Below are 14111 nucleotides of genomic sequence, written 5' to 3' on the forward strand. Positions count from 1 at the left end.
GCACACCCTGACTTGAACGTGTATGAAAATCATAAATACTTTTCTCAAGATACGAGTGAAAAAGCATTTATGATTCCTGTTCATTTCAAAGTCAAGCTGTGCCATATGAAATCCAATTTTGAGGTCAGTTCAGCACAGACTCTTTAAAAATAAATCCCTCCGCGTGGGTCCTTTCAGTAATTTCCCTATTAAAATTAGTGTCATGGCAGTAAAATCTTCATCATGCGAGTAGCTAGTAACAACTATTTTTTTTTTTTTTTTAAAGTAAAATATAAAAACTAGACCGGATCTCTCGATTTAGGACTTGGCCCGGTCTGAACCCACTTGACAACCGAAGTAGTAAACTGTACGTGCAAATGTGATATTTTGGAAGGAATCTCAAAAATTTTGAATCGGACAGATGGACCCAATCAGGAAAAATTATTTCTCCTAAAATATCGTATTCGAACTCATCCCCCCTTTTAAATCATCAAATTCTCGCATCGTCAGTCAACTAAGTCATCTCTTTTCCTTCTTTTTTTTCTTTTTTCATAAAAGGAAAAAAAATGAGACAGAAAGAAGTGACGAATACAAATACTTATCTTTCTTTATCTCTCACACGCACCTTATAAATCCACTCGTGTTTAGTAGAGAGAAAGAGAGAGAGAGAGAGTAGGCTTCAAGAACCAAATGGGAGTTAAATGGATGATTCATAATCTTCTATCTGTAATTCTCTTCTGTACTCTTCTTGCTTCGAATTTCTTTGAAACTTCTGGATCTGGATCCAAAGCAAAGCTTCCCAGCTATGAAGGTAGTATATATAGATCTACTTCTTTTAATTTTTAATCTTTAATTTTAAATTTTTTAATCTTTAAGTATTTATGTGTAATGTGCATTTCTCTGTATTTGATTTGAAATTTGTTGGATCAGTTAAAGCTCTGAGAGAAATAGAGAGTAAGTTCGGGAAGAAGATTTGGGATTCGGTGGAGAATTTGTGCAGTGGTGAGGGTAATTGGAGTGCTCCGGATACCATCAAAGGGTTCGAGAGCTTTGTAACTTGTGATTGCTCCTTCCAAACTAATACCACGTGTCACGTCGTAAGCATGTACTTGTTTCTCTCTCTAACTCTATCTATCTTTTATGATAGTTTCAACGGCTGTGATGGGATGATTAATTAATAATCTCTAGGAATCTGTATTTCTATTCCATCTCAGCCGTTAGTTTAATAGTGAGTGTCCAACGTCGTCGGACATTAGAATAGCCATTAATTATCTTTTCGACAATTCTGCCAGTTTTAGATGCTTATTGTCCTCGAGATTTCCAACAAATGATCCTCGATATCCTAGCGACAGTAGGCGTCTCCGTTACTCCGTATAGACTTCTTCCCTAGTTGATTAGGCTGTCATACATGCTAGCTGGACTCTAAATGTTTTTGACTTATTTACTTTGACCATTGACTTTAAAAATAATAATAACTTTTTGAGAGATTCTATTGCCACGCCAACTTTTGCTAACATCACCACAATTCATATATAAATCACCTTGGAATTAGCACACATCTTGAGATGGTATTAGCAAAAGTTGGTTTGGCAATAGAAGCTTACACCACGAACCACACATACCAAAGAAGACGGGATAAATCTTTATCAGTAGCCAACAATGGGACTTGAACTAAAGAACTCTCCCTTTTTTTAGGGAGGTCTGATCACTATGTCTAATTCTCTTTGGTTAATTTTAGTATTCAAATGACACAATCACCCTTCCAATGAGACCGATGATTTTTTGAAAAAAAGTTAAAATTAAAATTAAAATTGTGGGACAATTTGAATTTCAATATTAAACTAATATCATAAATGATTTTAAAACTCGTTACTCTTCCTGAAGATGCAAGTTGAGAAAGCGACTATTTGTAAATCACACATTATTGATTGCACTCCATCACTTTAAAAAAACTCTATTACATTTTATCTGTGTGATTGCACTCCAAAAACTTAAAAAATGGTTGCATCTTTATATTTTATTTCTCCCAACTTCTTCTTCCCTAGATAAGCCCATAAAAAAGAGAGTCTATACGTGCATGCTTTAATGTTCCAAACTAAACATATCCGTAGTTCAAGCAAATGAAAAGAGGTTGGAAACCTTCTTCACGAAGAATGCTTGACCTCAAGATGTGAAAGAAAGTCCTTTGGAACTAATCACTTTTAATGAAAAGTAAAGCATGAGCCTTGACATTTTAGAATCCACGATCAAACAAATTATAGAAATGCACTTGCACAATCATAACCCCAAGGGATTGGCCTAGTGGCAAGTCGAGCTTTGATAAGCTCCTTAGGAAGAGTAGGTTAAGTGTTGGAAACCCCATGAAACAATGAATTCCTTGGGGCCACCCTCTAGGTCCGGTTGACCACTCAACCAATTGTATGTAAGACTTTTTCAAGCTCACTCACCAAAAGGGTGAGGATACTCATGATAAGCAAAAAAAAAATCATAAAGATGGGAAATGAAACTCTTATGTCCAAATTCGCATAGTCGAAGTCCAATAGAAGAACATGCAAACACATGAAGTGTAATTGGTAGGCATTTAAGTGAGACTATAAAGGTTGTCTTTTTAAGGTTGGAGTGCAACTAGTAACTTAGTGGTGTGCAAACTAGTTGATGTCTAAGAAAATTATAATTATTTAAATGATCTATCTCGTTTGACATGATATATGACTCAGATGAGTCAACTCGATATAGAAGACGAATACTGGTTTTAAAATCATGTGTTTCTCTCTATTGTTAAAATCATGTGTTTCTCTCTATTGTAATTATTTGCTTGGACTTGAGGACTGGTTTTCTGGATTCTGGAGTGTCTCTCCAAAACTCTTATATGCATTCGGGCTGCAAATATTTGATCCGCACGTGAGTTATTAAATCACGTGTCTGATATATGTACTGTTGTTGCTGCAGAGCTTTAAAAGGCCAAAATATATCAGGAAGACTTCCACCGGAGCTCCACAAGCTTCGCTTCCTCCAAATATTGTAATCTATTTCCTTCCTCAACACTTTACAACCTTTTTTTTTTTATTATTTCAAACTTTCCCTTACGCATGTTTTGCTATCTTGCACCGGTGTGTGACACTATTAATCCTGCACACCTTTCATCTCATACAGGGATTTCACTCGAAACTTCCTCAGCGGCTCCGTACCTCCCCAATGGGCTACCTTGCGTTTGGTCGAACTGTAAGCTCACACGTGTCCCACCAAACTAATTAACTAACTAACTAACTTTGTTGACGAGTCCGATTCAACGCGGACGAGTTAAAATGCCTTGGGGACTCAGCGAGTCAACTGGACTCGGTGTTACCCATCTGATCCCATGAACCGATTCTTAACTCATTAACTGAAAGCTGAAACTTGCTCATAATGCAGCTCTCTCATGGGAAATCGCTTGTCGGGGCCATTCCCAAAAGTTGTTACAAAAATCACCACTCTCCAAAATTTGTATGTCATAGTTTCCTTCAATTTTTATATTTTCTCTGCATATCGGTCGAATTTCCTTTCTGTTAGTATTGTGGCATTTAAAAATTAAGTACACATTGCAGGAGCCTCGAATCAAACCGCTTCTCAGGAGCCATACCACCCGAGATTGGAAACTTGATCAATTTACAGAAACTGTAATTTTTCCCACCCATTTCATGTTTTATCCTTCGCTATGTTTCTATTTTAGAATTATCATTAATGACATTTTTTTTTTTTTGGAAATCTATCTTTAGTGTTCTATCGTCGAACAACCTTACAGGAGAATTGCCTACAGCTCTTGCTAAGTTAACCAACTTGACTGACCTGTGAGTGGGTACTCTTTGTTTTTTTTTTAAGCTCATAAATTGTCTTGAATTGGGGTGGTTTGATTAAGTTCCGTTTCTCTAATACAATGTAGGAGGTTAACTGGTAATAATTTTTCCGGAAAAATACCTGACTTCATAAAGAATTTGACGCATCTTGAAAAACTGTAAGCAATTACTCTTTGTACCTTCAACAAAGATAAAAGAATTGTAAGATTGTGACTGATACTAAACACTTCATTCGATCACATACAATGTTACAGGCATATACAGGGAAGCTCTCTCGAGGGGCCTATTCCTTCAGCCATCTCTGCTTTGACAAGCTTAAGTGATCTGTATGCACTTCTTTTGGTTCTTTTTATTGTCGTGTTTCTAACTTTTAAATATGATATTGGGTTATATTTTAATTCTTGCATTAAGAAGATGTCGGTGTTGGGTGTTTGTTGTTTGATTTGTTTTGATGTTTAGGAGGATTAGTGACTTAAAAGGGAGAGGGTCGGACTTCCCGCAGTTGAGTAGAATGAAGTCCATGAGAACATTGTAAGTTGAACTGATCCTCAATTTTCGAATTTTTTCTATTTGATTGAGGTTTTTTAATTTAATTCTACAATGCAGGATACTTAGGAAATGCTTGATTCATGGAAACATTCCTAGATATATTGGGGATATGGAAACTGAAAAATCTGTAAGTTAGTTTAACCTTATAGCTTTAATGATGCGATTTGTAACCAATCTTTCAGTTCATTTTCGTTAGTGTAAAGTATCATAGTCCTCTTACGTCTTTATCTCAAATATTGGGTCAGCAACGCGAATCCTATTTCTACATTCCAATCTGTCATCGGTCGTATTTCCATTCAAGGCACGCATTTTTGTATCTTTTCTTACTCTTGGCTTACCCCAAACCACTTCTCATTGTTGCTGTTGTTGGTCTTCTTTGAATATTTCCTTACTTGAGATTTAAACACAATGAATGAAAGAAAGAGAAGCATTTGGTAGAAAGACCGTGATGATGTTGAACACTTGTTAATCATCAGGGCTAATCTTTAAGAGTTTATTTCTGGATTATAATATCCGTAGGGAATCATTTAATTGACACAATTGTAGTGCCACAAATGGAAAAATGTCGTTAACTATGTAGGCTTGATGTTTTCGTATAAGGAATAAACAATTGAATTTACAGGTAGGAGGCCTTGTTTATATACAAGTTTTAGCTTGTTTTTCCCAAATTGAGTAACTCGACTAATTACCAAAAAGAAGTTGCGACTTACAAAAGCCCCACCAACAAGTCTCAACAGTATGAAATTTTACTTTATTTATAGAAACTCTAGGAAAATATCTGTTTAGAATCAACAAGTCATGGAAACTTCTAATTTACACTGTGATGAGTGGTGTTTCAACTTTTCAATGTTATATGCATTGCTTATCACGTGTTTTTCGAATCTTAATGACTAATTGGTACCAAACACGAGGATAAGTCTTCCAGTTGAGTTTCAAACTTAAATTGAAGGAAGTTTTTAGTCTAATTTCCATTTTTGATTTCGTGGCAGTTGTTTTCCATATGTAATGTTCATTTTGCTTTATATTCACATCTGGATAGTCTTTTTCTCTTTTTTCTGATGTTTTCACATTAAAATCCAACAACTATATCTTACATTCTACACTGGAATCTTGTTTGTATCTCTCATGCACTGCCTTTCCTGATGCAGAGACCTCAGCTTTAACAACTTGAGTGGTGAAATCCCAACATCCTTTGATAATCTAGGAAAAGTAGACTTCTTGTAAGTGGATCTTTTCAAAAGAGTACTTGTATCAGAACCTTATCCTCAGTAAAAAATTGAGAAGATATCTTTCTAATCCTCATTAACACTGAGATGGCAATGTTTTTAATCAGGTATTTAACTGGAAACTCGCTTACTGGAGCCATTCCCGGATGGATCCGGGGAAGAAATAAAAATGCGTAACTATATTTTCCTTCTGTTCTTCACTTATCAGTATTGTTTTAGTCATCAAAATCACTTTTTTCCTTCATTTACACAATTGTTCCCCTAAATCTCTATGAAGAATAATACCTTCTTGGTGATTTGAATTTCCTACTTTTATGGTTAGTGTAGATTCCTGTTTAATTCAACTTCTTTATAATAAAAAATTATGATCTTTATTTTATTTTAAATTTATGGGTAGTGTAAATTTATTTATCTTTTAAATTTTCCTGTGTGTATGGGATGGGGAAGGATGACAGGGAAACTAATAATATATTCATTGAGAATGTATATGCAATCCTGATTTTTTTCTCACTTGTCTCTTGTTTTTTTTCTTTTTTGGAAAACTGATAACTTGGTTCCATAACTTAGTTCTAAGTCAGGGATGAATGCCAAAGATAAAACAAATAGATGAGGTTTCTGAACTTGGTTGAATGTTGAAGTTAGCATATACAGGGAGGATTACCTAAGTAACACATTTGAGTCAGAAAATCCTGTTTTTTCTGTTTCGTATCATTTGTGTCTGATTTCCAACAAAAGGGGCATTTATATCCATTAAATAATCATTCTATTTTATTGTCCATCAAGTGAAATTTTAGAAAGAAAATTTTTTTTTTTAGGAAATGATTTCTTATGTCGTGCTTGTTGTTGGCATGCAGGGATATTTCTTACAACAATTTCACATGGGAAAGCTCAAGTCCAACTGAATGTCCTGGAGGGAGTGTGTAAGAATTCCTTCAATTTTTATTTTCTTTTTAATGTCATAGCTTTTACATATATTTGTTTTTTTTTAACTATAACCTTTTTCATTATTTTTACAGTAACTTAGTGGAAAGCTACTCCTCCACAGCAAACAAGTTGTAAGATTCTGTTATCCGTATAGTGAATTTCTCAGTAAGCTGTTAACGACTATTAACAAATTTAAGTATACCACTCCATGTATTTAGAGCTTTGCAATATTAAAATTTGCATTACATTCAATATAGATGTAAATACGAAAAAAAAGAAAAAAAAAAGATACTTAGCCTAAAAAAAAAACAAGAAAATAAAGCATGGTATCAAGATATTATGTAAGATACTTGTATATATTTCTGTGTCTTTGTTTTTAAGAGATGAAGGGTATTATCCATATCTCCCATACCATTTTTCGTGGTGATGTGAATTACGACAATAGCTCACGTTCGTGATTTAAATTTCCTACTTCAAGCTTATCTGAAACCGATTGATAATGCCTAGTTGCTCTTTTGTTCTTGTAAAACAGAAGCAACGTTCATCCATGCCTAAAGAAGAACTTCCCCTGTGCTTCTCCAAAGAGTCAACGTGAGTTAATAATTTTGGATTTACAACTTGAAATTCCTAGATCAATGTGATCCTAAAAACATATTTATCTAAAGTTGTTCTCTGTTTTTAAATTGATGTCTGATCACTATTGGTTTTGACTTGTCACACCGCTTAACAGATGGTTATTCTTTGCACATAAACTGTGGGGGTAGAGAAACAATTGTCCGCGATGGCACAAAGTATGAAGCAGACATAGAAGCAAGAGGTGCTTCGACGTTTTACTTGGGTCAGAATTGGGCATTTAGCAGCACTGGGAACTTCATGGACAATGATGTTGATGCTGACACCTATATTGAAACCAACACTTCTTCTATCTCCAATGTCTCTGTGCTTAATCCGGAAGTGTACATGACAGCACGCGCTTCTCCAATGTCTCTTACTTACTACGGACTTTGTTTGATGAATGGAAATTACACTGTGAAACTCCACTTTGCTGAAATTATTTACAGAAACGACAGTACATATTATAGTATTGGAAAACGTATATTTGATGTTTATATTCAGGTAATTAAACCAAATAAAATGCTATTCCTTCGATATTTTATTTGAATGAGAAGAAAATATATATTGGATGTTTAATTTGTTCTGTTTAGGGGAAGTTGGTCCTCAAGGATTTCAATATTGAATATGAAGCTGGCGGGCCTAGTAAGCCGATTGAAAAGAATTTTACTGCAATTGTGGAAAGTAACACTTTGGAGATCCACTTTTACTGGGCTGGAAAAGGGACAACTAGCATTCCACTTAGAGGAGTTTATGGTCCTCTCATATCAGCTATATCAGTGGATCCTAGTACGTTATTACAGCTTATTTGCTTTTGTGCAATATCTTTTATTTTATGGTTAAAATATCTGAACTTGAAACATCTGAGCATGGCATGCCAACTTGACATATGCAACAGTTCTACGTTCTAGCTTTAAATTTTGGTCCTTAAAAGACATAAATTTGAGAATATTTATCTGATCATAATTCACTGAACTACTTTACCTTTCATCAGTCACATTATAGCTAGGGTTTGATCATTAATATTGACTTAATGTATTTGTTTTTTCAGACTTTAAACCTCCTTCCGTGGGTCACAAGAAGACTTCTGTTACAATTGTGGTCTGTGCTTTAGCTTCAGCAGCACTCCTTATCCTCTTGGTTTTAGGTTTCCTATGGAGAAAAGGCTGGCTTGGAGGCAAAATCTCCACTGATGGAGGTAGGAAACATTTAATCACACTAATCTCAAAATTTTAATGACCATAAGGTCCAAATGTGTTGCATTTTGTGTCTCCAAAAGCTCTAAATAGCCAATTTATAGCTTTTGGAAGGCTCTCATGTTTAAAGGTACTTATGTTGTTTAGAAGATAATATCTCTATCTTTATTGAAATTAAGTTCATTTCGGAAAAAAAAATGGGTGTATGACCCGTCTGAAAAATTTTAGGTAGATGGATTCTGATTAGCTTGGAAAAATGAAAAGCCAAGAATAAAAACTGCGAACACTTATTATTATATATTTTTTTTTAAATTGAAAAGTACTTAATTGGAGATTGCCATATATCTTTTGGTGCATCAACTGATTGCCATACAAAAATCATGATTATTGGAACTTGAAGCAACAATTGTCTTTTTCGATGAACCTCATGCATCAAGCATTTCTGGAGAAATCGGTTTTGTGTGGCTTGTTTTAGAAAGTTTGCAAAATTCTTGAAGTTTTGTATGTTCGCATTTTAATTAAGCTTGTGTTGATTTTGCCACTCTCAGATACCATGAATTGGGTTTGTTCAATGGATATGTAAAACAACCTTTCAACTCTTTTATCTTTGCTTACTCTACATTTTGTGCAGATCTTAAAGGTCTTGATCTACAAACAGGATCATTCACCCTAAGACAGATCAAAGCTGCAACCAAGAACTTTGATATGGAAAACAAGATTGGGGAAGGTGGATTTGGTTCAGTTTTCAAGGTATACTTGTTCCTTCCTTTGACCCGTCTACAATTGTCGTTACATGTGTGGTGTGAATTTCTTCTTTTTTCTTTTTTATGGTTTAATTGGAATTTCTTTTATTAAATGAAGGGTCTATTATCAGACGGAACAGTAGTTGCAGTAAAGCAACTTTCCTCAAAATCTAAGCAAGGAAGCCGTGAATTCGTGAATGAAATAGGCATGATTTCTGCATTGCAACATCCAAATCTTGTAAAGCTTTATGGATGTTGCGTTGAAGGCAATCAGTTGCTGCTTATATATGAATACATGGAAAATAATTGCCTTTCCCGTGCTCTGTTTGGTAAGATAATGTACTGCCAACTTTCTAAGAAGTTTCAACTTATATTACCAATTAAGTAGACTCAGCCTAATTATAGTGAATTATTCTGAAAAAATATATAGGTCGGGATTTGGCATGTCGATTGAAACTGGATTGGCCAACTAGGCTCAACATTTGCGTAGGCATAGCTAGAGGTTTGGCTTATCTCCATGAAGAGTCAATGTTGAAGATTGTGCATAGAGATATTAAGACTAGCAATGTCTTGCTTGATAAGGATCTCAATGCCAAGATATCTGATTTTGGTTTAGCAAAGCTTAACGAAGGCGACAACACTCACATCAGCACTAGAGTAGCTGGGACTATGTAAGTTATCGTTCTACATTGCCAGTGTTTCGTTTGTTTGTTTTTTTATTTTTTTGTTTTCCTGTGAAACAACGAAGCCGTAAAGAGAACAAAAAACAAACAGAAATCATGCACGAAAAGCAAGGATTTACATGGTCAGCAATGTACTTACATCCACGGATCAAAACAAAAACAATCACTATTTTCTTTTCTTTGTTTTACAGCCCTAAAGATCTCTATTTATAAAACCAGGAGTTGCTAAACGTGTCCATCTCCCCAAAATTAGAAAAAATCCCTTAAGAAAATATTATATTAGTAACCTTAAAATTTGGTCCAATGGCTCTGCCACCTGCACCCCCCACAACTCTGCGTACCGCCAACATAATATAAGACATTTACACAACATTTTCTTTATAAGGTGTATATTGATACACATCTTCTTCTCATTATGATTACACCAGATGCATTGTAATCAATGGCCTTTAATTTTGCAGAGGTTATATGGCTCCCGAGTATGCAATGCGAGGTTACTTGACTGAAAAAGCAGATGTTTATAGCTTTGGAGTCGTTGCATTGGAAATCGTAAGCGGAAAGAGCAACACAAACTATAGGCCAAAAGAAGAATGTGTTTATCTTCTTGATTGGGTAACTCAAATCACCTCAAAATACTCGAACTAATCACTCCTTTTCTTGCTTTTGCCGAGTTTAATTCTAGTTTGTGTTGCCAGGCCTATGTTTTGCAAGAGAGAGGGAGTCTATTGGAATTGGTTGATCCAAACTTGGGGTCAGAATTCTGCACTGAAGAGGCAATGGTGATGTTAAATGTGTCTCTTTTATGCACCAATGCATCTCCCACGCTTAGACCTACCATGTCTCAAGTGGTTAGCATGCTTGAAGGCCGAACGGTGGTTCAAGACCTACTTTCTGATCCGGGGTTTTCAGCTATTGATTCAAAACTGAAGGCCATTAGAAAGCATTTTTGGCAGAATCAGAGCCAAACCCAAAGTATGTCAACCTACGGACCCTATACAGAGTCCTCAATGTCAAATGGCAACGGAGAGGAGAGCGGTCACCTTATAAGAGTCGGGTCTCTTTCAGATAATGCTGTGTAACAGTTTTACGTAAGTAAATATATGAGACGAAGGCCTCATATTGTATAGGTTGTCAATGTATCATAAGATATGAAAGTTTGTTGTTGTAAGCTTTTCCTTCTTGTAATTCCACACGTTAGAGATAGCGAGAATTGAACAATTAATGTAAAATTTATGCAGAATGCATTAGCTGAAATGTATTCACAATTTTTGGCAATTTGCTACTTCTTTACTAGTACAATGAGAGAAGCTGGAGTAGAGGATTTTTTATACCAAAATTTTAAATTCCAAAAATACCCCCATATTACATTTAAAGTTACTAATTATCAGGGTTATTTTCATCAAAACCTCAAAAGCTGCATACCCAACGTAAGTCAATGTTTGAAGATTATAAAAATATATATTTTTATTATTATAATGAGATAAGGTTTTCTTTGAACTTGTTTACAAATGAGGACCTCTATCTTTATAGATGTCTTACTAAGAGTTTGGATTGAACTACAATGCCACGATTGGCTACAACTTTGGCTACCGAACATTGTCCATATATATTTAGTTGTGTTCGGCAGCCAACGTTTGGGAGCGAAAAAATTACCTTTATGGCTTAAAAGTTTCAGATTGGGCTGATTTTTTGTGAGGATGATCTCTATGGCGAGGAGATCATCCTCACAAAAAATCAACCAAATCTGAAACTTCTAACCCTTATCAAAAGTTGTTCACAAGTTAACAATAAAAAATCGACAGTCCACAATTATAAATCCCTTTTGATGGGTTTAGAAGTTTCAGATTGGCTGATTTTTTTGTTAGTGATCTCCTCACCATAGAGATCATCCTCCCAAAAGAATCAGCCCATTCTAAAACTTCTAACCCATATAGGAATAAAGGTGATTTGCTCGTGTTGGTTCCGTAACGTAGGCTACCGAATGGGACGGACCCATATATATATAATTGGATCCAGCTGATCACATAAATAGGCCCAATTACTTGTGTGCCAGGCTTGGACTAAGATTTTGAGGCCTGAATAACACTGGGCTGTTCATGGCCCAACCCGTCCCAATGCTTATCCATAGCTGAATTGATTGACATATTGCAATCCAATTTTGAGGATGTGAGTTCATGTCAAGCTTACCTACCAAAAACAGAAGAAAAAAAAAATACCATCAAAACAAGGCAAATTCTCAAATTCTATGCTGCAAATTTGGCATCACAAAAATTTGCAGTAATTGGGACTGCAAATTTTTGCACAATTTCATAGGGGTAATCATGGGGGCTTACAAAACTTTGCATCAATTTGTGGTTGACAAGCAGCCAACAAAATATTATGATGATTTGTAAATTTTTGTTTTATTTGCATATGATTTAGAGGTTGGATTAGATCTTCCATACGCACCAGATTCTACGCAATTTGCACGTTATATAATCGATTTTACATCCAAATAAAATTGTTACAATTATTTGTAAATCAATTTATTTTCAATCATACAAAACTAATTTGTGCACAATTTCTTAAGGGGAATGATGGGGCTGAAAAACTTAATAGAAAATTTTCATCCATAAAGACCACAATTTTTTTACAACTATTTACGATGATTTATGCTCATACGAAACAGGTTTAGTCATCTCTTGGATCAAAATTTTATCTGTCTATTCAAATTAGACAATCCGATGTCCATGGTTTGAACAGGACCAAGTCAAGTCAAGATTTGACCAGAAGACTAAGTCTTAGACCACTTGACCAAGCCCATGGACACCCTTTGCCTGACCTTATATTGCTTAAGAGTCTTAATGGACAGATTAGTATCACTTAATGTGAACACTCCATATGTCATAATCAAGAGAATGTGATCTCTAGATCATTCTTGTTGAATTATTGTGGAACCCACTTTTATATTACTTCTTAAGTTATGGTTTATTAAATTATTAACTATATATAATTATAATTATGCAGAAATGACAAACACATATTTGAAGAAAAAGGAAATATACTTAATGCCAAGAGAATAAGCTTACTAAGAAAAAGTAATAGTTGTAGACATATTTGGCTCCAAGCTTGAGTTTCTTCTGCTTGAAACATTGCTTTTGTTGCTTATGTGTTATAAGAAGAAAATGTCCAAGAAAAAAACCCTTTAATCAATTTTTCGTTTTCTTCCTTAACAATCATCTTTATCAATTTTTTTATACAAATAACATGGTGTGTTTGGCTTCAGCAATTTTTCTATCTTACCCGGGTATGGGTTAGGTCTAGGTAAAATGATTTTTGTGGAAAAATGGCTTGAAATTGTGTGGAAGGGTAACAAAAGCAATTACACAAAGAACATATGATTTACGTGGTTCGACAAATTGCTTACTTTCAAAGGGGAGAAGGAGATCAATACACCAGCAACAATAAAGATTACAAGCTCTCAAACCTCTGCAACTCTCTCAATCGCAAGGAACCTCACAGAACCAAAAACATAATAAAACCCTAGCTCGAAAATACATATATATACCCATGAGAATCTAAAGGAAATTTTGCCCTTAGATCGGACCACAATTATGTAAGCAATCCAAAGTGATTACCAACACCGATGGAATTTAGATGCAAATGGATATCTAGTAATACTTCTAAGAGAATCCTAATATTGTAAAATCTTGAGTAATATTTCAAGTTAATATCAGTTTAACTTCAGTATTGGGGTATCTTTACAATTATAATTTACACATAATTCAAAAAATATGAAAAATTATCTAATTTGAATTCACATTCAAACCAATTAATTAAAAAACTTAATGATTCTCTTGAATTCCTATTTTAATTAGCTCATCAAAAGAGTTGAGACTCAAGAAATCACATAACCTTACATCAAATCAAATAATAATAAAAATAAGTTAAGATTAATAAAAAATATATATAGATAGAAAAAGGGGCGTCCCTATTTGGACAATTCCTCTACCTCATGCAACCTCTTTGGTGTCTTCTTGTTCCCTTTTCCAACATTGAAAATGTCAGTCGGCATAGCCAATTAATTTTCAGAGGTAAATTATAAATTACTACCATAAGACGGATATCTTGTGCGCCAGGGAGCAAACTTGCAACCCTACATGACGCCTCCTTTGCAGCCCACGTGGCAATCCGTTGATTCTTATTCAGCCTTTTCAGTACAGCCTGATTGGTGATTTCAACTATTGGATCCGTGCAGATTGGGCCCAAAGATGTTTTGAAGCCCATCATAATAATAGTGCTTAAATCCAACAGCTAATAAATTACCAATCAAGATGGTCGTTGGCGTTTAGATTTACGTAGAGATAGATCAATAGAGCAAACAATC

General features: G+C 34.8%; 1 protein-coding gene across 1 annotated transcript; it reads left to right on the forward strand.

The window, feature by feature from the left end:
* The first annotated feature begins 541 nt into the window (after positions 1-541).
* LOC147392367 (Leucine-rich repeat transmembrane protein kinase) lies at positions 542-11020 on the forward strand. The gene is made up of 24 exons (XM_086457960.1): positions 542-790; positions 910-1084; positions 2929-3000; positions 3133-3201; positions 3391-3462; positions 3564-3635; positions 3735-3806; positions 3899-3970; positions 4067-4138; positions 4272-4343; positions 4419-4492; positions 5512-5581; positions 5695-5760; positions 6442-6507; positions 6604-6642; positions 7044-7102; positions 7242-7627; positions 7717-7912; positions 8175-8321; positions 8951-9069; positions 9181-9391; positions 9493-9733; positions 10207-10357; positions 10441-11020. The coding sequence occupies exons 1-24, from the start codon at positions 670-672 to the stop codon at positions 10822-10824; spliced, it is 3078 nt and encodes a 1025-aa protein (XP_086314086.1). The 5' UTR covers positions 542-669; the 3' UTR covers positions 10825-11020.
* Positions 11021-14111: the final 3091 nt, after the last annotated feature.

The sequence above is a fragment of the Akebia trifoliata genome, chromosome 11 (genome assembly GCF_017979445.1).
Source record: "Akebia trifoliata isolate Shusen 1 chromosome 11, ASM1797944v1, whole genome shotgun sequence".
Classification (NCBI taxonomy): domain Eukaryota; kingdom Viridiplantae; phylum Streptophyta; class Magnoliopsida; order Ranunculales; family Lardizabalaceae; genus Akebia; species Akebia trifoliata.

Bases quoted from the DNA above. Each gene is read 5' to 3' on its own strand.
- LOC147392367 (XM_086457960.1), top strand. From the start codon at position 670: ATGGGAGTTAAATGGATGATTCATAATCTTCTATCTGTAATTCTCTTC. The intron at 5,582-5,694 runs GTAAGTGGATCT...GTTTTTAATCAG, and splicing joins CTAGGAAAAGTAGACTTCTT to GTATTTAACTGGAAACTCGC. The intron at 6,643-7,043 runs GTAAGATTCTGT...CTTGTAAAACAG, and splicing joins TCCTCCACAGCAAACAAGTT to AAGCAACGTTCATCCATGCC.